The sequence below is a fragment of the Diorhabda sublineata genome, chromosome 5, assembly GCF_026230105.1.
Source record: "Diorhabda sublineata isolate icDioSubl1.1 chromosome 5, icDioSubl1.1, whole genome shotgun sequence".
Classification (NCBI taxonomy): domain Eukaryota; kingdom Metazoa; phylum Arthropoda; class Insecta; order Coleoptera; family Chrysomelidae; genus Diorhabda; species Diorhabda sublineata.
The window spans coordinates 25668083-25692166 of record NC_079478.1 but is presented as its reverse complement, the minus strand read 5'-3'; the positions used below and the strand labels follow the sequence as shown (position 1 = coordinate 25692166).

Below are 24084 nucleotides of genomic sequence, written 5' to 3'. Positions count from 1 at the left end.
GAGCGATTGGATTTCACTTACTCTGCAAGTCGAAGATTCATTCGATTCACGCAAATGTGCTCTTTGAATCGCTCCAATGAAATAATTCATCCAATTAAATTTATTATGACTTCCATGTCTTTACCAATACGTTTCTAATCATGAAAACACCTAAGACTTTTAGACTGGAGAAATTTATTTACTTCGGTATTTTACACATTTGTACAATACTTAACTTATATAGGGTGAGTCGGAAGGAGCGCACCAAACTCTAGGTGTTTGTAAAAATAATGTAAAAAACTCATATGTTCTCATCCAATTTTCATTTGTTTTCAAGGTATAGAGTTATTAAAAAGTTTCATCTAGCTTTCCCCTTATATCTGAATTTTAACATTATCAAAGTATGCCATGTTCGAGGCTCAAAGGCATTTGATAATTTTGACGTTGTGATGAACTTACAGTGAACAGTAACTGAACGTTTAATTTCGAATTTATGTGATTGTTAGTGTTGAAAAATTCCAGATAATCATTCAAATTTAGAATATGCAAATATGGTGTTTGTTTATGGTTTCTATAATCGAAATGCTACAACTACTGCTGAAGAATATCGTCAACGTTTTCCACACCAAAGATATCCTGATAAAAACGTATTTATTTTAACAAATAGTGCGAGACTGGTAAGCTTCCCAGTGCTAACATATCATCTGAGCACGCTACTCGACAAGGTTTGGTAGAAGTAAAAAATATTCTGTATCTAGTAGAAGAAGATGCAACTACTAGCTCACGGTGTATTGCCACTGTGGGAATTCCACAAAAAAGGGTGATAAACACACTCGACGAACAAGGCTTATATCCTTATCACGTACAGAGAGTACAGCACCTACAACCAGAGGATTATGATAACCGTATGGAGTTTTGTCGGTGGATAAATAATAATCATCGTGTTGTATCGAGAATACTCTTTACGGATGAAGCTGCATTTACCCGTGATGGATGTGATCAATAGTACTCGTAACTATCATGTATGGTGGGACGAAAATCCCCACGCAACAGTCGTAAGCAATTTTCAACATCGGTTCTCAATTAACGTGTGGTGTGGTATAGTTGACAGTTATTTAATTGGCCCTTTCATTTTGGAGAATCGTCTCACAGGAGACAACCACCTAAATTTTTCACAAAATCAATTACAAGGCCTACTAGAGGATGTTCCTGTAAATATTAGAATGCAGATGTACTATCAGCACGATTGAGCTCCTGCACATGTCGCTCGTCAGGTCAAGCAACATTTTTCAGGGCGTTGGATTAGTCGTGGAGGTCCCATTATTTGGCTTGCCAGATCTCCAGACCTCACAGTACTAGATTTTTGTTTATGGGGCTGGATGAGAAATGAAGTCTACAAAATAAAAGTGGATACACGGGATGCACTAATTGGACGAATTGAGAATACTGCAGCCCATATTAAAAAAGAGAGAAATGAATGAATTGAGAGAGCAGCAAAAGCTCTTCGTAGACGAAGCAGAAAATGTTTAGAAATCAATGGCGGTATTTTTTGAAAGAACGCTATGATTAAGAAAATTTTTATGTGATAATTTGTTTATTTGTTAATATGCTATAACTTAAAAACAAATGAAAATCGGATAAGATCATAGGAGTTTTTTTACATTATTTTCACGTGTATAATATACTCCTAGAGTTTGATGCGCTCCTCCCTACTCACCCTGTATATACGCACTATAACATTTATTTGAAGATTACACGACTCAAGTAATATTTCTACATCATAGTACTTGATTAGCACCCAATAACTTGGGACTTCGAACTGCGACAATACTAGCTTTTCTCGAATCTCTTATATCTTCCAAAATTTCACTACCGATTCATTTAGTTATTCGTCGCTATTATTCAAATTATTTTCTGTAATTAAATAGTTTAATAATGGATTGCAGTATTCCACATTCTCATGTTATCACTGTTATACCTATTACCCGCAACAAATAAGCCAAACATATCATTTTGCGACACTAGTGAATTTTTACCTATTTTTTTGCCGACACATAACACTTGCCAAAACACATTCGAATTCAATAGCATATCAATTTCCCCAAACGAATTGAAATTTTGTAACTGCCAATTTCAACACACACACACACACTGTCCCCTGAGACGAGCCCGTCCCTCTAAGCATCCACCCCCGGATAAATCTACGAGTGGGTGCGAAGAAGGATATTCCACCACCCCCTGTCATTTCGACAGGTCCTCATCCTCTTTCGCGTCGCAGTTTCGCGCGTAGACTCCTTCCTCTCCCCTGAGATCTATGGGAGATTCTGTCTTATCTTTTTGTTAAGAGATTAACCTGTTGGCTATACACTCTTGGCTTCTTGGTCTGGACGTCTTAATGTGTGTGTGTGTGTGTGTTTCGCTGCCTCGGGTAAACCTCTTCCAACCTTCTTCGGCAAGAAAAGATCTAATCCGAGTGGTCCTTCGCCTTCTCTTTAGCTGTCCCCGTTGTATAACTCTATATTTGCTTATAAATGCAGAGTTACCGTGTCGGGGGGTATCCTCTTGTGGGTTACTTCTGTGAAACCTGTTGGGCAATGAGTGTTGCTATGAGTGTCTATGTTCTGCAGCACACTCAGTAGCTCGGACGTTCCTTCTTCTGTCGTTGTCGTTTTCTTAGCAGCTTGTACGTAATCGCGTCCTGTTTGCGTAGTGCTCTTAGCTGGTTTGTTTTCCATCTTTTTTGGGTGTTTTGGGCACCCCTTGTAGTTTGCGGGGTATTCTCCTCCGCAGTTCCTGTAATTTGGTTTTTCGGTCTTGTTGAGCGTGCATTCCGCCGCTCTATGCGCTCCCGCGCATCTCACGCGGTGCACGTCCATGTTGCACGTGCTTTGTCCGTGGTGAAATCCCTGACATATGTAACATTGTACAGGTCCGTCGTGCCTTTTTTGTTCTACCACACTTATTTTTGTGTGGCATAGGTATCTCAACTTCTTATAAGCTGGTTCTTCTGCGGGTTCGATTACTACCATGTATATAGGTAGTAGTTTTCGGGTGTTGTCCTCGTTTCTTTGTCTACGACTTGTCAGCTGTCATACTTTTTTTGGTCTTAATCCATTTTCCCTCAGTTCTTCCTCTACTTCTGACACTGGAGTGTTAACAGCCAGTCCTTTTATGACAAGCTTCCTCTCTTTTTCTTCGTTGAATAGGTACGTATACCACTCAATCTCCTTATACTCGCTCAGGAGCATCTTCATTCTGTTGAAGTCTTCTTTTGTCGCCATCGTTATTTTCCCTATGTGTATTCCCATTTTACACTGGGCATCGATTTTCCTTTGCACTAGCTGTTTGCGTAGTGCTGTCTACATTAGTGGGGACTAGTATTATCGGAGGTAGCCTTCTCTCCGGTTTTGTCTGTTTTCTTTGTTCTTCTCGTCTTATCTTTTCCAATTCTTCTTGGACTTGTTTGTCCGTTGATATATCTTCTTCCTCTGAAGATTGTCTCTCTGGTTTCTTTCTCTTTTTTTATTCTTCACTTCCATATAGTCTCCTTCTATGGGGCAGTCTTCATTTTGTGTTCCTTCGTTCATTTTGTTTTTGTTTTGTCTACTCCTTCTGGAGTTAGATTTCTTTCCATCTCTTCTATTTTTCTTTCAAATGATTCGTTTTCGGCTTTTAGTTCATGATTATATTCCTTTAGGGCCCCAATAAGCTTATTTTTTCCAGTCTCTCTCTCTTCAGAATTTTTAATCTTCTCTTCAAGGGATTTAATTTGTTGTCCCATCGTCTTTATCAATAATTCATATTCAGCTTGTTGTTTAGTTATAATTTTTGACAACTCAATTATTTTCTCTTCATCTTGTCGTTTTATCGACAATACTCTGTCGTAGGGTTTCTCCCTATTTTTGGAGTTTTCAGGCTCCATGCCTGTTATTCTCTGTCTTGGTTTTCCTATTTTGCTTGGGTACCTGGAAATTACCTAAAAAGAAAATGTTAAGCCGTACTGATAAGTAAGTAGAAGTATTTTCTTTCATCATAAATAAAAGGCTGTGTGAAAGCACAGCTACTTGCAAAGAAAAGAAAATTTTATCAGGGTCTCACCTGACTACCTGAGTCCGCTTTCACTGCACTTCACTCTCGCACTTGTTCACTCGTCGAAGTCTCGGAGTCAACTTCCCAATTTCAAATGCTTTAGACATCTATTTTTATAACCTATAAAATATGATGTCATTCATAATCGAACCAATAAATATTCAGCTCCAAACAGTAAGATGTAGTCTATTAAAATTTAATGTCATTCATAATCTAACTTATGAAAATTATCAACGATTTTTATAACACTCGTAATCAATAAACTTGAGGTTTCTTAACTGATTAATAGAATTAATTTTTATTATTGCTATACTTTTATAAGTACATATTTTAATATTACCTTGACCATAATTTCAGTCCCAGGCAATGAATACATGAGTATTCGAAAGCTGGAAATATATTAGGGTAAGTACACTTTGCCTATTTAATAATTATTTAATATTTTCTTTAGACTGCTTTTATCAATCTGTTTGTATATTCTAATGTATCCCCAGTTTGTTAAATGGTCACTACATAAGGTAGTCTGCCTTCTGCAGATCCATCTATAATAAATGGATTTATTGTTCTGTTTTATTCTTACAGTATACGTCGTCGTCTGTGTATCCTCACAGACCTTTGACTTTAATTCTTATACTAGCGTAAGCAAGGAACATATTCTTTTAAATAACGTTAAAGCCAGATCCTACTTTAATGTTGACTTTCCGAATGAATGAATAAGTATTTTCTACAAAACATCGAATAACACCTAAAGATTTTTCGTAGGTAGTTAGCATCTTTAGTCATCTAGAGGGCTTCGGAGTAACGTCGGAATCATTCAATGTAACGGATGTACTAGAAAAAAAAAAAATTCTGATTAACTCGTATACTGGTCTAACCGAACCGACGCCTAATATCTTCATTGTATTATCTATTGATATTCATTGATATATCTATTAGAATTACCTTTTGAATTTTGAATGAAACATTAACAAAATTTACTATTCTTTCAGTTCTCTTTCTGTCTGAAAATAGAGCCTTTGATCTGCAGGCTCCAATGTCTTTGCAACTCTAAGTGTTTTATTATATAATAAATAATGTGTAGCTTTCAACTTCAGAAGGAAACAGGTCTACCTTCAAGCTAAATCAAAACTACAGATTGACGTAAGAATAATGTACCGAATAAAATAGTTTGTAACTGAGGGCCAATGCTACAAGATTATCGATAAATTGTGAACACAAATAACTCCTTAGTGATTTAGTTTCCAAATAATTTCCAAATTTGGAGAATTTTGCAAGACGAATTATTTCACCTGTATATTGAGGAAATCTTAAAATTACCAGAATAATTTACTGTTTTGTTTATTAACAATCTGAGTTAACATTGGTGAAAGCTGAATCCAGTATTATCCTCGTTATTTCATTTATACAATTTCTCTAAATTACATGGCAAATATCTAAGAAATTTCTAAAAAATATTGAACGTCTCATACCAGAAGTAATAATTCCTTGACGTTAGGTTTGTAGCAACAACATTTTATCTTTTACCATGTTCACAACAAAATATTTTTATATAAAACTCGTTTGTTTTAGTTTGAAGGGAGGAAAGTTTTACATTCGTTCTCTGTATTTGAATAACGAGTACACGCTCTATATCTACAAAAATTTATCATGCATATTGATATTCGAGACGATAGTTGCTGTCACTATTGTTATTACCTGGTTTTCTAAATTTGGCACTACATCCGAGTAAAATAATAAATGGTATATACTCGAACAAACATGGAAGTTTGGTTCAATAATACATGATACCCTCGACAGAAATCCTAACTTTATTCTTCCTCTATATGTATTAAGCGTAACAAAATCACTTAACTTCGATGGCGTCAAAATTATCATCAAGTTCGTATCGTCAACAGGTACAGTGATCTATTGAGATAATGGTTTATTCTATGGCAAAATTGCCCAACGTGTTAACTGTGCATGAATTACAGTCATGACGAAAATAAGAAAGTACAGAATATGAAAAAGCCTTTGATCTATGTATATAGAGACCCTGATTAGTGCCACCTTCCATTGAGACTTCTGTACTTGTTGCCGATTGGCAAAATGACGTGACAACGTACTCATCTTCTCATAACTATATTGTTCAGTCGCGCCTGATATTTGTAGAAGAACAACTAGATAGACATATTTGAATTAGTGACCTTCACAAGTTAATTTTACATTGGAGTTTTTCCAAGAAGCAGTTTAATCAATCAGTATTTCGTTGTGGCCTTGGTCATTAGATATAGGTCTCATGATAACATGTGAGATATAACGAGGGGAAGAATATCTAATTTGCACCTCTCTTTATGGATTGTGGTTGAATGCACTTGAAAAAATACGGAACAAGCAAACATCAACATTTTAGATGCCTAGGTGTGTAAAGAAGTTTATTCAGCTGATAGATCAAATTTATCGCAAATCCTACTTTTAAACTCTTTATATAAGGCTATCAAATTATCAGAAAAATCAGAGTCTATGAATTATTTTTTCTGAGGGTAACACTGAGTAGATATTGGATCCGATCGCTTGCTGTTGCTTAGAATATTAATCTAAATGTCAACCACCGTAGACTAAACGCTTATTTATAGTGGGCTTATTGTGAGTTGTGACACTGCAGTTCGCTAAGTTCGATCTCATGTTCTATGTAATACTCTTCCGGAGTAAAAACCGAAAATAAATCATTATAATGTTTAGATACAACAACGGATTGTTCATCTAAAATTTATTTCAATCGAAGAGGGCAAATTAATTTTCTTTGATAAAACAGATCTCTATTCTATTCTGATTTCATTTTCATTTATGCAAATTGTAATGTTATATCATTATATCAAAAAGGTGCTATAAATTTCACTCAAATCATTTTTATTATTATTAATAGCTTTCTTGTTCTTATGAATGTGAACCATCTTTAAAAATTCTCTTTTTCGTGTATTTGATTCCATTTCAAGAGTTTTTTAATACTTATAATTGAATTTGTTTTTGCAGCTTTTTTTTATCATATCGATTATCTTTCAGTCTATGTTTTAAATACTGTGATGTCTGCGTCACAATTATAACAAAGTAATTGATTAAATATTACTTCCTTCATGACATACATGACATACAATAAAAAACAACAACAAATAAACAATATACTATCATATTTATCGTACTTATGGTGAGGAAAAATGTTTTACATTCTGATGTTTAGTTTCTGTTTTGTTTCTTAATTGATTATAGTATCTGTTTGTCTATGATAAACAGCATATTCAGGAAAAGGATAACTAGTATATTGGGCATTGCAGGAAATTTTGGGAATTGAGAACTCTCATTAAACTATAAATCCAAGCTTTCGTGAAGTATCTTTCCCTTCATAAATGGAGCAATGAGATAAAAACTCAAACCATGTGTAGAGCATGTGTATCCTAAAATATATTGGAAAATTGACTTACGCTCAATTTGAGGATGATCCACACTAAATATTAAGGATATATTGATAATTTTTAAGATAAAAAAAATCAAGTTACCACTATTCTCAATTAATTAATATAAGTGATATTCAATATTGTTGTACTTTTATACATCTTTTTACTTTGGCCGCAGTTTCAGTGTTTGGAGACTGAGAATATATATTGAAAAATTGAAAAACTGGAAACACTTGTTTGATTGCTTCAATCCCAGAATTACATAAACTAGCTGGCAAAGTAGTAGATATAACAGTAAGAGAAGAACTGAGAAACGATGGAAACCGGCAAGTGGAAAGTTGAGAAAGTAAGGAAACATGAGAAAATCATATCAATTAAACTAAAGCAAATCTTCGAAGAATTGTGAATCGAAATAAAAATGGGCATTAAATGACGTGAGAAATTAAAGTAGCAACTTTATTATACAAAAGGGAATGATGGGACAAGAAAGGACCAGAGTACATAGAGTACATGCTGTGAATGGTGAAAAAATATAGAATAGTATATATCTGAAATAGATGTTTATTCAATATACAAGGTGCGTAGATTTTGGTATACAGCACTAGTCGGCGTAATGTAATTGTGTTCGCACCACCAGGATTGCAAACCATCAGTCACATATTTCGAGCCGTAATCAACATCGCAATATTATAATTTCCGTAGATATACGAGTGTCTGCTCGACAATACTCGCAAAAAGCAATAATTCGTAATGGGAACGTTAATATGAATTTTTATTAATTCTATTGATTTTGAAATTATCACAAAAGAAAGCAAACATACTTTACAATTCATAAGTACATATCTACCATTTGTCCTGACAACTGTTACAACACAAACTAGAAACTTTCCTTTGTATATACGGTCCCCTTAATCAATATCATTCAGATAATTGAAACAATTTTATGATAATGGACATGATAGCGGATAAAATGATAAAGGCGATAAAAAATTTCAAATGAGCACTAGTATAATTGATTAATTTTTGAAGTGAATGAGGAGAGTAAATGAATTTGTATTATCTATTTTCCAACAATTGATTGACAGGATTCACTTTCTTTATTAGATAATTAATGAGAGTTGATAATGAAGAAGAGACAAATGGATTATGATTCCAATTTTGACCTAAAGGTTATATGACATCACACCTTTTCAGACAATAGAACTAATACTGATTATAACATATTTGATATATAGTATATGTTTCGTAACTGCTCAAAAATACTCTTGGTCCTCTGATCTATCATAAGTAGTGGACGACAGGAAGACTTATATATTATAGGAAAATATTGACATTTCAAATTAAAAATATAGAGCTTGCTTATATCAATAAAACGTTAGCTGTTACCTATTAGTAACATGGATGTGGTTGTTTCTAAGAAGCAAGGATAACTAGAGAAATAAGGTCAATTTTAGAGGGCGCGACATTAGTAAGAGTAAGACTCAAAGTGTGACATGTTATCATATGAGATTTATTGAACGGTATTGCTAGTTTTGTACCTAAAATTAGAGGTGATCTGGCGTTTTGGTTGTGCAAAACGTTCATGTAAGTTATATCAATATAAGAATATCATAAGGACACGGACGCTACTTTTCAAGAGTATGGATCTATTACGCTTTTAGAGAAGTAGAAATTATCGACAAACAAATAAGGAATCGATTGTAGTGTGGGTAAGGCTGGAAAAGAATTTGGAAAAATAATTCAAAATTCAAAGTAGAAAGCTGTAGACCTTGTTTATTAAAATGAAAAGTTGAAACATGAACATAAACTAATTGATGAAATCATTATAATGGAAAATATTGAGAAAATCCAGATTATTTCATATGATGAGTATGAATTAGTTACTGATGTACAAAAAACGGAAATTGTAATTACTGTTCATTAATGAAATAACCAACCGTGATCATTTGATATAGTTATGTATTTAATTTCCTGGAATAAAATGATGAAAAATAGGAATTTCATAACAAGTCTAGAAAAATTTGATTTTTGGATGAGTAGACAAGCTATAACGGCAAGCCGCAGACGTGTCCGAAAAGACAGTTTCCGGTCGTGTTAAGTATATTATTTTTGCGGAAACCTTGTGGATTAGTTATTAACATTGTTATGAAGAAATGAAGTACATTCCTTCATATTGAAACGACACATTTTATGATTATCGAACGAAAATTGAGCGTCAAAATGGCAGTATTTCCAGTGAAAATTGGATTGACGTGCAAATATAAGTTATTTTGATAAGTTCTAACTGTCCAGATAACTCTCAGAACTATTACCTTCTAAGTTAATTTTCATTCACTATTATGAACCTTATTATACGTCACATTATTTTACTCACCCTTTGATAATATAAACCTCATAACTTATATCAATAGACATTTTGTTTTATCATATTCCACTCCATTTCCACTGATAAAGAGCTTTTAAGAGAGATCTATTTGTGAAAGCATAGTGGCAGTGGAATTATATCATCGATAATTCGATTAGGTTGTATAATTAGAAATATATTCATGAGGTTATTTTCTTGACTACATGAAACCCATCTTCTCATAAAACAATTTAAACATAACTCAAATTCATATCACTCCAATCCTGCATCTTAAAATCCTCGCGAATATATGGGAATAGAATTCTACAGGCAATTTTGCCTCAGTATGCGCGAAGTTCTCCTTAGCTCTCAATTAAATCAATCTTCAATGATTGCATTTGAGCACATAAGCGTCTTGAAATAAATTGATTGCAGTATATATACAGTTTTAGTATAAAACTGCAACTTAGTTCACTTAATCAAATAACGCCATGAAGCGAATCGTAATTCCAATTCGAAAGGCAACCGCAAGTTTGTAAAAATACATTCAAATCAATGTCATTTTTAATTTGTATAGAAATACATTTGATGGAGTTTTATGGAAGGATTGCCGAGAAAATGGTTGCATGAAGCTTGAATTTTCATATTATGTTACTGATTCAAATATTATGTTTAGCAGCAAAGCTTTTTTTCTATAGCTATATGAAGTTATATGTTAATAACAACCAATTTCCACTTATCGGATGGTGTGAGGATAACATCTGAAATGGTATAAAAAATTGTGAGTTCCATATTTTGTTTTCCAACACATTTTATATAAAGCAAAATATTGCTTTATTTTTAAAAATAACAATTCAAAACGTATTACGTCTATTTCACATACAACAGACATTTTGGAGAACTTTTCAATGGATGGGAACCAAACCAATCATTGCTTTTCTGTTTCTATTTCAACTAGTATGTTTCAATGTAGAAATAAACTCGATCCTGGCTTGTCAGTTTATTATACTAAAGCGGCCGTAAGCTTTAGTGAGATAGTGTTTGCAGTGTCTTTCTTGCACTATAGATATATAACAGTGTATGTATACTTCAGATGGGAAAAAATTATCAAAGCATCTCATGAAATATTGTTAACTTTGAAGACTGCTTTATGAGTGAAATTTAACAATTTGAAGAGAAGAACAGTCAGAATATCTCTCAAACTTAAAAACAAATTGAAAATTGCTTAAAGTGAGAAATTTCTTCATATTAGTAGGCCTAGACTCTATTAATAGGCACTAGTAGGCTTCAGGGAAACGAAAGTTTCATCAAGAGATACCCAAAAAATATAGGCTAATGATAATTCATCACGTCGTGCCTTGAATCACTTTTAATTCCCTTAAACAAAGTAGGGGAATGTTATACCTTAAAAAGCTTTCCAGAACAAATTGAAGTCGTAGATACAAAGAAACAACAATGTGATAAGGGCATACAACGTTGAGTTTGAATATTTGAATGATTTGAGAGCAGAAAACATCTACTTTCTTGGTTAATCCCGCGACAAATATTGTATTGTAAACATTTTCTACGAAGAACTTGGTGTTCATCCACCGTTTTCAAATGCTCTGCTATCATTTCTTTGTGACATAATATATAAAATCACCTTAATGCTGCAGATGTAGCTCTGATGAAACCATAATGTGTTAACTGTCTATGTAGCCTTTTCTTCTCTTATTGAAGATAATTTTTTATGTATTTCCTTTCTAAGGACGTTGCGTATGAAGTTCACTGTACTTCGAAACTATTTTATTCAAAGACATAGCTTCATCAGAAAAATATATATTCTCATCAAGTCGCCGTATCATTTCCTCACAAAATTGAATGCGCCCTTTTTATATTCGGAAAACTCTCCCACAAGGTAAACTTAATGTGGGTATATTCATACATATTTCTGTTTTCAATTTTTGTCTTGACGCAGCATGATTATGGGCCAGAAAACTGTTGACAAATTATGATTACCCTACAAAGAGAAGCCAATGTCCAGTTCTTTACTTTGTAGGGGATGTAACTAGCCACTTTCTAAAAAATCCTTTACTGTACAATACTCTTGAATTGTTTTTAATATATATCAGAACACCAATACAGTATTTATTTGGAAGTACCGTTTTTATCAAAAGATTTAAGTACAATACTCTTGAATACATATTATTAGTGGAAACAAAAAGCAAGGTTTTAGTTATACATTTCAAAAGTTATTAGCGGCAGCATCATTTTTGAATATAGTATATAAGGAGAGTTTGATTAGGTATAACCTACCAATATTATTTTCCACCATCGACATCACCTAAAAGCCTGAGACGTAGAGAGAATATGTGCTATAATAATTCATTTCTTAATAGTTCTAAAAATATATTTGGAACACATTTGATTCAAAAACATTTTTTCTCATTTTCCAATAACTATATTTGTAGAATAAAATAAAATGGTATGGTGAAACATCATCTTTTCAACCTTCCTATGACCCTAAACTGACATAACAAAATATCATTGCATTGCCAAAAAATATTCCAACATGAAATCAATTTAAGTATTAGAGAGAGAAAAAGGGAGAGAAAGAAAGAGAGAGAGAGAAAGAGAAAGAGGAAGAGAGAGAAATGCTTTGTTCTCAAAAAATTGTTACAATTTCTAGACAACAGCTTGTAAAAACTAAAATACAAAAATAAAAATAACTAAATAAAGAAATAAATAAACTAGAATTTCAATATAGCACATTGAATAACCAAATTATAGGTGATATCAATAGGTAATAATTAATATATGAGTCCACGGAATTAAATATTATTATTAGAATAGAAGTCGTTTACAGAGTAAATATGCCCTCAAATGATTACAGAATACGGGAAAAGGTGATATCGATTTGATTTCAATTGGCAGGTGATTGTGCATTTTTTTCGCATTGTAACATATTGAGCCCTTTAACCTTCCTACTCCACTGTAGTTGAAGGTCGTGCTTCGCGTTCCTAAGTGGATAGCCGTGCAACGATTTTTCAGAAATTGGAAAAGCTTGCTTACGGATGTGGCAAACGGATTCAAAGATGAATAAGAAAGAAAAAGTAATAGTTTTCAATATTTTAAAGAAGTCCCTGCAGTGAGCCCTGCTGTGTATTCGGAGTGAATATGTAGCTCTCTTTTATAGTTTTAAGATTCGCTCAAATTTAGTCGCACCACATGTACCTCAGAAAGGAAGGACATATCGGAGATGCGACTCAATAAGGGCATAATAGGCTGTTAAGCAGGTGAATAAGTTCAGTTCTGTCGAAACTGATCTCAGCGCAAACCAGGAGGAACTTAATTTTCTAGCTAAGGCGGAAGTATGTAACTTCCATTTCAAGGAATTGTCCACAGCAAGCCCTAATAATCTAACAAAGTCAACAACGTGAACGGTGGTGTTATTCAATGAAAAAGTCTGCAATGTATTTTTATATAAAGAAACTTTAGTTTTAGAAATGTTAAGAGAGAGGAGATTAAAATGGCACCATGATGTTATGGTGATTAGGTCACTAGATATGGTCCTATGAAGTGCCGTGAAATCAGGGTTGCACCAAGAGAAACTAGTGTCGTCTGCAAATAGACATATTTTACCACTGATATCTGGATAGGCGATGTCGTTTATAAACAGAAGAAAAAAGTGGGGCCTAGTACTGAGCCTTGTGGTACTTCACATTCTATTGGCTTGCAAAAAGACATTGTTGTATCAACTCTTACAAACTAAGTGGATCATGAGAAGGAATTATAGAGTGTGATAAATTTTTGGCTACATTCACAAAGTAATTATTGAGGTTATCAGGTGAAGTAGAGATTATGCTCGATGAAGAAGCCTTATTTCTTAGATAATTCACAATGGACCATGCTTCTATAGAAACGTTACGAGGATTGGCGAGTTTCCTATCATAATAAATATCTTTGTCAGCTTTTATTGTTTTATGATAAACTTCCAGTACAGTTTCAGGTGATTTTTTAAGAAGACACTATCAGAAAATTTCATTAGGTGAGATAAAGATCGCATATTCATAGCAGATATACGTGAACCTTTAGTAGACCAAGTTTTATATTATTTATTTTTAATACGCCCGAGGGAAAAAGAATTTGATGCCAGACTAATTCGAAGTCCAACATCACCAGAGAGCAGGTTCCGGTCAGTTGTTTGACAACTGCGCTTGAAGTTTTGGAAACCTTCTCCCGAAAAGTTACGGCATAATTACAGCGTAATATCCATTCAATTCAAACTCTCCCCAACTCTGTATATGTGATCTTGGAACGGAAAAATTGGAAATTTATTCAATTCTGTATACATAATGTTTGTGAGATATCCTAGAAGTATACAAGTTTCTGCAAATTTACTTTTTACTTGCATAATATACTCCTAAGCTCTATTATGTGAGAAGGTGTAAAAAAAAAACTTCGAATTTCGATAAATGGAAATCGTTATATGGCGTGAGCTTAGACGCTCATTTTCCTGTTGCGTTAAAATATAGAGTACTCCAACTACTATTTCATCTCACTTAATATAAGTTACACCAACGATGAGAACACATTGGAAAATGTTTCTCTGTTAAAAAAATACCAATTTTTCAAAGAGACAGGAGTCACACAAAGCCACTTATCCCTCTAACAATGGAAAATAAGTTGGCGTTTGCACTATTATTTTCCAGAGTTTTATGAGAACATGGAATGGACCACCTATTCCCTAGACACTGAAACGCCATTAGGCACATTGTTCTTGGGTAGTTATTTGGCAGTTATTTATAAATAAGAGCTTGGATTTCAGGTATTCACATTATTAATGGGAGACTTAAGAAATACTTTAAGTGATTGTTGTTTTGAAAGAGTATATAATAATTTTCTCTAGTATTTCCATTGAAATAGTGAGAATTCATGTGTTCTTTTTTTTAACTGATCTAGAATCTATGGATTTAACACCACACCAACTCTGAATATTATTCTATTTGTCTATATCTTTTAAACTAAAAAACATTGTTTATTCATAAAATGACAAAAACTTCACTTTACACTAGTTCGATCTCCAAGAACAATAATATTTAGTAATAATATCACGTTAAATAAACACGTTTCCCATGAATATTCTGAAAAATATTCTTTAATTAAGCTGGAATATTTTTAGTGATTGGCTGTTTTTGATTGTTTAGTATTATTGTTTGTTAGCCACGTAATAATATGACAAGAGATCGAGGGCAGCATGAGTATAATCAATTGAGCTAAAAAGGGACAACAAGAATTCAGTTGTAAGGTAAGGATGCCATTGTAGTCTCAGGTAAATACCGTAGGAAATATTTCTTTTTTTCTTTGGTTGATTCTACCTTCAATAAATTCTCTTGCAAACTAGTTTAAATTTTCAGAGACTAATGATAATTGTGGATAAGTTGAGCGGTTCAGTTAAGAGAAACGGTTATAAAAATTTGCCTTGGAGTACCTAAGGCTCTAATTTCGGAAGAGGATTTATGATTTGGAGTGTAGTGTGGTGTACTAGTGTAGTGTAGTGGTCCACGTGGTTTTTCTGCTGCTCGATATCAACTGTTTGTTTGAAACGTCCAGCTAATCACAAATACATCCAATCTGTAGTCGCCAGACTATACGAATTATATAACCAATAATAAAGTCCTAAACTGGGAAAAGTAGTTCATGAAAGTTGTTAATAACATCTCTTTGACATTCTAAATATGTAATTTCATCTGTATGTTTGTTTTATAATTCATAATATAAATATCATATTGAAATAGTTGTTGAAATAATATTTATCCCCGTAGTTACTATTGTCCCACAAAGCTATAACAAAAAAATTTATCTTCATCCTTTATGAACAATCAAACGTCTTTAACAGTTTTCATTTAACGATGCTGTACTGTTTTGCTTGGACTATATGAAAACATAACTACTAAGGAAATCCAAAATGATTTCACTTCAATTCACAGAACGTTTCAAATTCATTCAAAAGCTGCAGTAGTTGCTACAATAATGAAGTTAGATTAAATTCATAGTACTAAGTGTCCCTCTCTTATAACAATATTCACACACACATTTATTTGAACCACTAACCCCAAACTATATACATTTGTTATTTTAAACAAGCGACGACCCTCATTGCACTGCTGCTTATGATCGGCGTATATAATACCACCAAATTGTTCCCTCAGTTCTACAAGTTCAAATGTGTTGTAGGCCAGGTAATAGACCAACTTTTTTCCCAAAAGTTCAACTTAAATTGCTTCTACGATTTTTTTTTGCTTTGTGGTCTTCACAGTGTGCTGAATCATTACCAACAATCTTATCACCCTCTTAGGAAAAATGGAAAAAAACGTATTTTTGAGGAGTATTCTCTAAAAGATTTCCATACATCAGTTTTGGGCTATAATTATAAATGAAAACGAACGTGGAAAATAGAAGAAAATTCCTTGCAGTGATGTCAATTCCTTGGTGTGACACATCCTCCATCCCCAAACCAATAAAATGTCTTTCTTGGGAGTGTTTTCTAGAGATATCTGAGATTACCGCTCTTGCGTCAGGAATATGATGAAAATTGTTAAAAATAGTATCTAAAACTTTTAAGCACTGTAGCACTGTTTCTCTCCTCCCCAGGCCATGGAACCCTCATGTTGTCCCAGAAAAAATATGTGGAATCAGATAAAAATACGAATGAAAACTCGAGAAATGTCGTTGTTGAGTTTTGAAAGTCCAGTTACGTGAATCGTTTTCTTTAATAAATTCAGATAAGCCTGTATAAATCAAACGTACAGAAATGTTTTTTTCATGAATATTGAGGAAGAGTACAAAGAAATGAATTCTCCAGAAATGGATAGAACAATATATTTATTTAATAATGGAACTCATCATCCCTTTCATCGTCACTATCTGCGTCTTCGTTTACACAGTCTGGGACTATCACCGGAAATTTCTGCAGACTTCCGTCGTATATTTATTACAAATGCTGGTACATTTTAGTCTGGCCGACAATGTATAGGTATAAGAATTTGAATGCGTTCCTCCCAGATACATTGCTAAATAGTTGTTTTAGGGGTATTGAATTCCCCGTTCTTGAATGCCCCTGTTACTCTGAGGACTTTTATTTAAAATCAATGAAAGTAAGCACGTTTTTATGAAGCTTCTCAAATAGAGTAGATATTCCCCTCCAGATTCCACTTTGATTCATGTTAATACGTGCGCTTATTCCTAAGATATCAATATTTGAAGTTATCAACTCTATCAACCCAAAAAAGCGAACTTTTGAAAAAAATCGTATTTGAAACCAGCATTACTGGTACCGACTAAATGCTATGGAACTTAGCAATTAAGTACGCACTTAATAAATAGTAATGTAATGAGAGCTGCAATTTTCGTGCTGCTCACTTTACGTATGAGAGAAAATATTATCTCAATAGAAAGCTGAAATATTTATCTTCACAATGACGTAAAAGTGGGAGATTTTTATCGGGAGTTATGGATTTTCATTCCCCGCGCTGGTTGAATCTACAGTTTTTTTTTGATGGCAAAAAATGATATGATATATGATATATGATATATATATATATATATATATATATATAAATATATATATATATATATATATATATATATATATATATATATATATATATATATATATATATATATATATATATATATATATATATATATATAGAAGAACCAGCTGCTCTATCTTTCTCAAAGGCATTACATTGTACTTTTCCGGTAAGATCAGGCTCGTATCAATCCTTCCCATGGATTAGAACTATCTGCTGGTCGGGCTATGAGATATTATTGGTAAATGAGAAGTTAACGTCAAAATATTCAACAGCATTCACAAAGGTACGCAATGTTCAAAAAAACATCCAATTCGGAGCTCATTCTATTATTTAGTCAATTGGTAGTTGTTTTTTTGACGAGAAAAACATTTGACTAATAAAAATTTTGTTATTATACAATATTATATAGAAAAAATGAAAGAAGAAAAAAGTTACATTTTTTTGTTTCAACCTTACAATAATCCCATCTTGAATATGCCATATAACAGCCACAGCACTTTATTTTAAGCTGAGTATATCAGGCACTGGCATGCGTTCTAAACATTTAGCTACTTCTGATCTGCGTGCTGCCAATATATCTACATATTTATATATGTATATTCATTTCTCCTATTTCTTATGTATGTTTGTTTCTAGATCGAGTTGATTTTAGATTTCTTCTGGTTGAATTGGCTTCTAAAAGACAGGTAAAAATGACTTTTTTCTTCAAGCATATGATAATATCTATATTATCTTCGGCAACATAGATCGTAGAAATAACCTATTCTTTTACTAGTAAAATAAATAACGCTCATTATTAGACTAGTAATAAAATATTGAGAAACGATAGCAACGTCTTATCGTGGGCGTTGTAACCAAGTAGGCAGGAATTGTCATTAAATTTTTATTTAATTTGATACTTGAAAAATATATTGTGAAAATCTCTGAAGAAGAAGAATTTCAATGTACACCACCGCTTGAAGAAAAAATAGTATATGTCATTCGGAGCAGAAGACCCAGCGTCGATTAACGCCTCGGAGGTGCAAGTATCTGAGCTCAACAATAATAATAATAATAATATAATAATAATAATAATACAATCACCAAATACAACACCAACTTTGGGTATTAAATTGTAATTTTAATCAAATAATTTCCGACAGAGAACTGCAAATATTTCTCGTGAATGTTTTGTGATTTTTCCGGAATTAATTTTTTTGGCGCTACTGTCGCTGTTTCCTCTAATTCCAGAGGAATCAGGACAAACTGGGACACCAACATTTCCATTTTTAATTTATTCAGAATAACGTAAATAACAGAATCACAGAATTAAATTTACAGATATTTGATTATCCCAGAGATTTTCTTAGCAACGGAAATTTAAATGTCGATGTAAGTATAGAACAGTCTCAAAATTTGAACATTACGTTGATAACCTGACTTCTATATAAAGAGTGAGTTTTATGTATGAAACGCCTCGATTATCTCGGAAATGGCAACGATTTGATACACATTTAATTTGAATATTTTCTTGAAATTTATGTGCCAATACAAATCTCGTAACTAGGTCTAGTGTCAATAAAAAGTTTAATGAATTTGGTGCATTAAAATATTTATCCAAATCATGGCGCAGAAAACCTACAACCATTGAAGACAAATCTTCAAATATTTGTGTCATGTTAAAAGTAGATCCACATTTTTGAAGTAGAAAAATTACGATTCTTAGAAAACATATGGTAGAGGCGATAACAGCAAATGCTCAAAATGTTGTCCATTTACTAATATACAACAAGCCATGCAAGTTTTAGAACTTTGCAATACATTTTTACATTTTGCAACCTCCCTGACTGCTCAATCCTTATCTCTATGGTAATCCCCTCTTTCATTTCCCGAATATTGCCAGATTTGTTTTATAAACGATGAATTTCAAGTGATCTCTAAAGAAATAGTCTAAAGGATTCATCTCAGGTGATCCCGGAGGATTTTCGATAAAACCACGCCTTCCAGTTAAACTTCTGGGAAATACATTATTTAGGTATCGCCTCACCACACACGCATAGTGAGGTGGGGCATCATGTTGTATCCAAATATTGTCGTTTGAGAAATTGTTATTGTCTGAAAATTTTTATGGATGGAATTTATTATCACGTAAAATTTTTATTACGAATGATTGCGAAATATCAAGTTCCCCGGATTTTGATCTAATACTCAAGTATGGATCATGTTCTAACAGGATATCTAAAGATTTGTTTTTAGTTTATCATTCGCTTATAATCACAAATAAATATAAGATCATTCTGAATTTTTTAGAAGGTATAAGAATTTAACTCTTCGATCAACTACTTATTATTTTTAATGTAGCTTCGATGATTGGAGGTATTATTTGAATTTAGCCTTATCATTAATTGTTTATAGAGAGATCTCTATAATATCCATATGTTTTATTAAACAAAACTAAATCCACACAACAGTTAACATGAAGAAACAATTAACAGAAGACTTACTAACTTTCTTACTAACAATATTTGCGATATGGAATGTCGATAAGCGGTTTGTGATCCCGAAAATACAGAGAAAGCAGCTGGACTAGTATTATAAAGCAACGCAAAAAGTCATTTATTTTTAAAGTAATACTGGAAATTGATACAGTGATAATTTTAGAACTCTCTGCACTGTTACTTTATCTATCAACAAAATATTTAGGAAATCTATGCCGGCAGCTGCTGAGTTGGTCGATTGGGTTTCTATAATATATATATATATATATATATATATATATACACTGCGACTCAGAGGATCTATTGTTTCCCTTTTTCTTGCTGCATCTAGAGAACCCTGTGTTTACAGCAGCTGATCCATAAATGTTGTCAGGAGTTTCTTAGTGTTTCACACTTCGAGAGAATGAGGATAGAGGTTTCGTTCTATTAGTGATAAGTTTTGATAAATATAAATGTGAATTAGGAGAATGGAATAATTGAGAAAAAACTGTAGATTAGATGAAATAATTGTAGAATTTTTCAATCCATATAAAATTATTCAAACGCGAGGGATATCTGACATCAATTTATTGGGGGAAATATTTCATTAACTCGAGCAGTGAATGTCTGTGGAGACAATCGGAAATTCGACCTCACTCTATCGGTTTATATATCCGCACTTTTCAACAATCATCCTAATTTGACATTTCCATTTAGTGAGGCCTTCTACACCACTGGTGCTGAATTTCGTTGGGTAAAATGAGGTGTGGAAAATTGCACTGCGCCAGACATCAGATAAGTATTTATTCAAAAATAATCACGTGGAAAGTATTACTTTAAGTTATCAACAAATGATAAATTTATGCTTCTAAATGTTCTTGATTTCAGGTTTCTTCTGTTTTAAAATTAGTTTTTTGAAACACAGATAAAAATTGACGTTTCGACTTATTTCAGTTTTTACCAAATGATGAATTAGGCGACAAACTGTTAAGTATTGTCGTAGAAATAGAGAGTACTAGAATTGTACAGGTGGTATTATTTTAAGAATATTAGGAATAAAAATTGACGATACAGCAACAATTTATTCGAGCATTTATTGACAGGGAATAATTTACCAGCGCGATTAAATTTTCAACAATACAACACAGATCACTCTTCATATATTGCTTCCAATGTTGGATATTGATATCCTAGTTATATAATAAATACAAATTTCTTTCATTCAGCTATTTATACTGAGTTTCGCATAATTCTGTAGAAGAAAGGATTATTTTTGTTTGAAGCAGTGCATTGTGTTCACTTCTACAACGGCATATTCATCTCCATCTCCGCATTTCGCAACTGCTCCAGCGGCCGACGTGGCGGCGGCGTCTTTTAACTGACGGCTGACGGCTTTCTACATCGGCCTGCTTGATTGTGATTAATATGCCCCAGATTTGGACTTAGTGCCCAGATTAAGGGTTTGTTGGTTATAAAAATGAGGTTTACGCTTACTGTGGCAGCTCTTCGACAAGGAGAAGGCAGGTTCTCACTTGCTTCACGTCGCGACAATTCCGCAGTGAGTTGGAAAATTAATGTTGATATTGTTTGGTAAAATAAAACGATTTAGGAGAAATTGATGAACCAAATACGTTGCGGTAATTTACTATAAGGAGGTTATATATAAATAACTATTTGAATTTGAGGAAAATTGATTTTTTATATTTGTGACAACTGTCAAGCTATTCAAAACACAATCCTAGTTAAAAAGACATAGAGTCATGGAAGCTTGATTATTCATTTGCTTGCAGTTTTCCATTTCTTGTATATATCATTAAATGGTCTGCAAACGCACATTGAATTATTTATAATGACTCTCTGCTTCCATTTCCATATCTTATTTATAGTTTTTTTTTACTTTTATCAACATATTATTATGTCGAATAGCGTTGGGCTCCGCATTTTTCATTCTCCTATGCTACATAAATACGTTGGCAATAATTTTTCTTCAATATCATTCTATCATTATATAGATACCCATAAAAACTTGTCATACTTGTCTAGCATCTTGACGATTTTTGTGTACAGTGGCAAAAATAATAGTCATTTGATTCTAGTGAAATTTGTGATTAGAAATTTTGTTTATCATAGAGATTTTCGGATTATCGCTATAGATGACATTTGTTGTTTAATGAGAATGGAGGAGAAGAATGAATGTAGCTACCACCATACCATGAAAAATTTGTAATTTGAGGTAAATTTAGATGAGCTAATAGACTGGGGGATGGCTACAAAAAACAGGGTCGATAAGGTGTGCGCTGTTTAAGCTTGTGAGCTGGCGGCTCAACTTAGTACATCACCAAAGGTCAGCACAGGTCGGATGGATGGAAAAACCATATTACGTGCCCACGTGAAACCTTTTGTAACGTGGGGCTTAAGCCTCAAATGAGAGCGGTGTATCAGCGCATAAAGTTTTGTAGGCTGGGAAACCTCTGAAAAAAATAGGAGAAAATCGGTGTATTTTGAAATGAAAATTTTTCGTATTCGGCTTAATGGGAAATTGTTTTTGATATCTCGATCCAAAATATCTGTTCAAGCTATACGAATTTAAAAAAAAAATTATCAGGATACGATGAAACTCTCTGAAATATAATAAATTTTTATCGCGCGCATGATTTTATACCGATCCCTCATTTTCCACCTACTCGAGCCACTGCCAAAACGCAAAAACGTCCTTCTAATTTTTCTTTGAATTCACTGCGCCGATTATCAATTGATTTTGATCAATTTTTGTTTCTAAAATTTCTGATATCACACCGCTCTTAGTTAAGACTCCAAAAACCTAATAAAAAAGTTTCACGCTTGCCGCACGTTTATGAGGTTTTTCAGATGAGTTTTCAGGAACTTCTTACGAGGGTTTTCCGGCCTGCAAAACTTCTTGCGCTATCACACCACTCTTCTTTGAGTTTGAGGTTTTTCTGTCAATTGTTCCGTTTGGGAAAACCAGCTGACTTGTGCTGACCTCAAGAACCTTATCGACCCTATTTTTTGTAGCGAGCTCTGGGACTATAAGTTAAATGTGTAAGTTAGCTAGCGGACAAGTAAGAAGACTCAATAGTATTAACTTACCAATAAGGTGTAACAAGATCTTATTGAAATTCTGATTTAACAACTAACAAGTGTGCTACTTGAATGTAAACGGCAGATTTTCATGCAGCTTTTTATGGGCAAACTGTGGAAACTGATGCTGATGTTTTGAGAATGAATTATAATATTGAATACAAACCAATCTAATTGTCTGCGCTATTTTTTTATAAAAACTCTGATATTATCCATCAAATGAACAAAAAAATTAATAATTGATGATAGTAACTATGAACTTTATTCATATAAGTATGAACCAAAAGAAAAATAACTCAATTCAACATAAATTTTGCTGTTATACTTTACTTTTGTTTGTATAGCGTTATGCCCAGTTTATAGTGCGATAGTGTTGGGTAACTAAATATGGTTTCATCACAGAAAAATCAAAATCAAATCAAATTTCACTACAATGCTGAGTGGTCGCTATTTATACTATGATGTTTTTGTTTGTATCAGCTATATGGTTCATTGCTTACTCTGATCTAATAGTTCTACTATTATGTTGTGTTAGTTCTTTGAGTATATGGCTAGTATTTTACATCCCTGTAATATGTGGTATTATTATACCTCCTTTTGCAACACTAAAGAAAGAAATGTGTAGTAAATGTAGCTAGAAGAGGCAAATCCTCTTTTCTGTATTGCATATGTAAGAAATTATATTTTTCAGTTTTCTAGTTCCGTTGCTTTTTCACTGAACTAAGTACTCAGCGTAATGTTCGTGCCAGCCGACGACTTTGCAACGACTTCATTTTAAGAGTGGTTATATAATAATTAGACGAATATTGAGTATGGGTGAATTGCGTAGGAGACGTTAAAACTGACGTTTTGTCATATTCTATAAACGGGTTCCGAAAAATACGTGAAAACGACGGATCTCATGAATCTGGGACTAAGTGTGTGAATTAATCATTATTTTATTATGTTACATACATATTTCCTTTGTTTTTTTCTTGTTTGGAACTTGTCGATATAATTGGATGGAACTTCAAATATTTATTTTCCAAAAAAACCGCTTAAAGAATTAGGTAAACTCTTTATTCACTCCAAAGAAGGAATAAAGTCTTGGATGGTTTCCAAAAGAAAGAATT

The 24084-nt window shown here is 33.1% G+C and overlaps 1 protein-coding gene across 1 annotated transcript in view; it reads right to left on the bottom strand.

The window, feature by feature from the left end:
- Positions 1–3288: 3288 nt before the first annotated feature.
- LOC130444675 (uncharacterized) overlaps positions 3289–24084 on the bottom strand; it is a 42222-nt gene continuing 21426 nt past the window's right edge. Inside the window, exons 2-3 of the mRNA XM_056779952.1 lie at positions 3587–3955; positions 3289–3495 (exon numbers count right to left, since the gene is read on the bottom strand). Of these exons, the coding sequence (XP_056635930.1) occupies positions 3289–3495; positions 3587–3955 (576 nt within the window). The remainder of the gene's footprint in view (positions 3496–3586; positions 3956–24084) is intronic.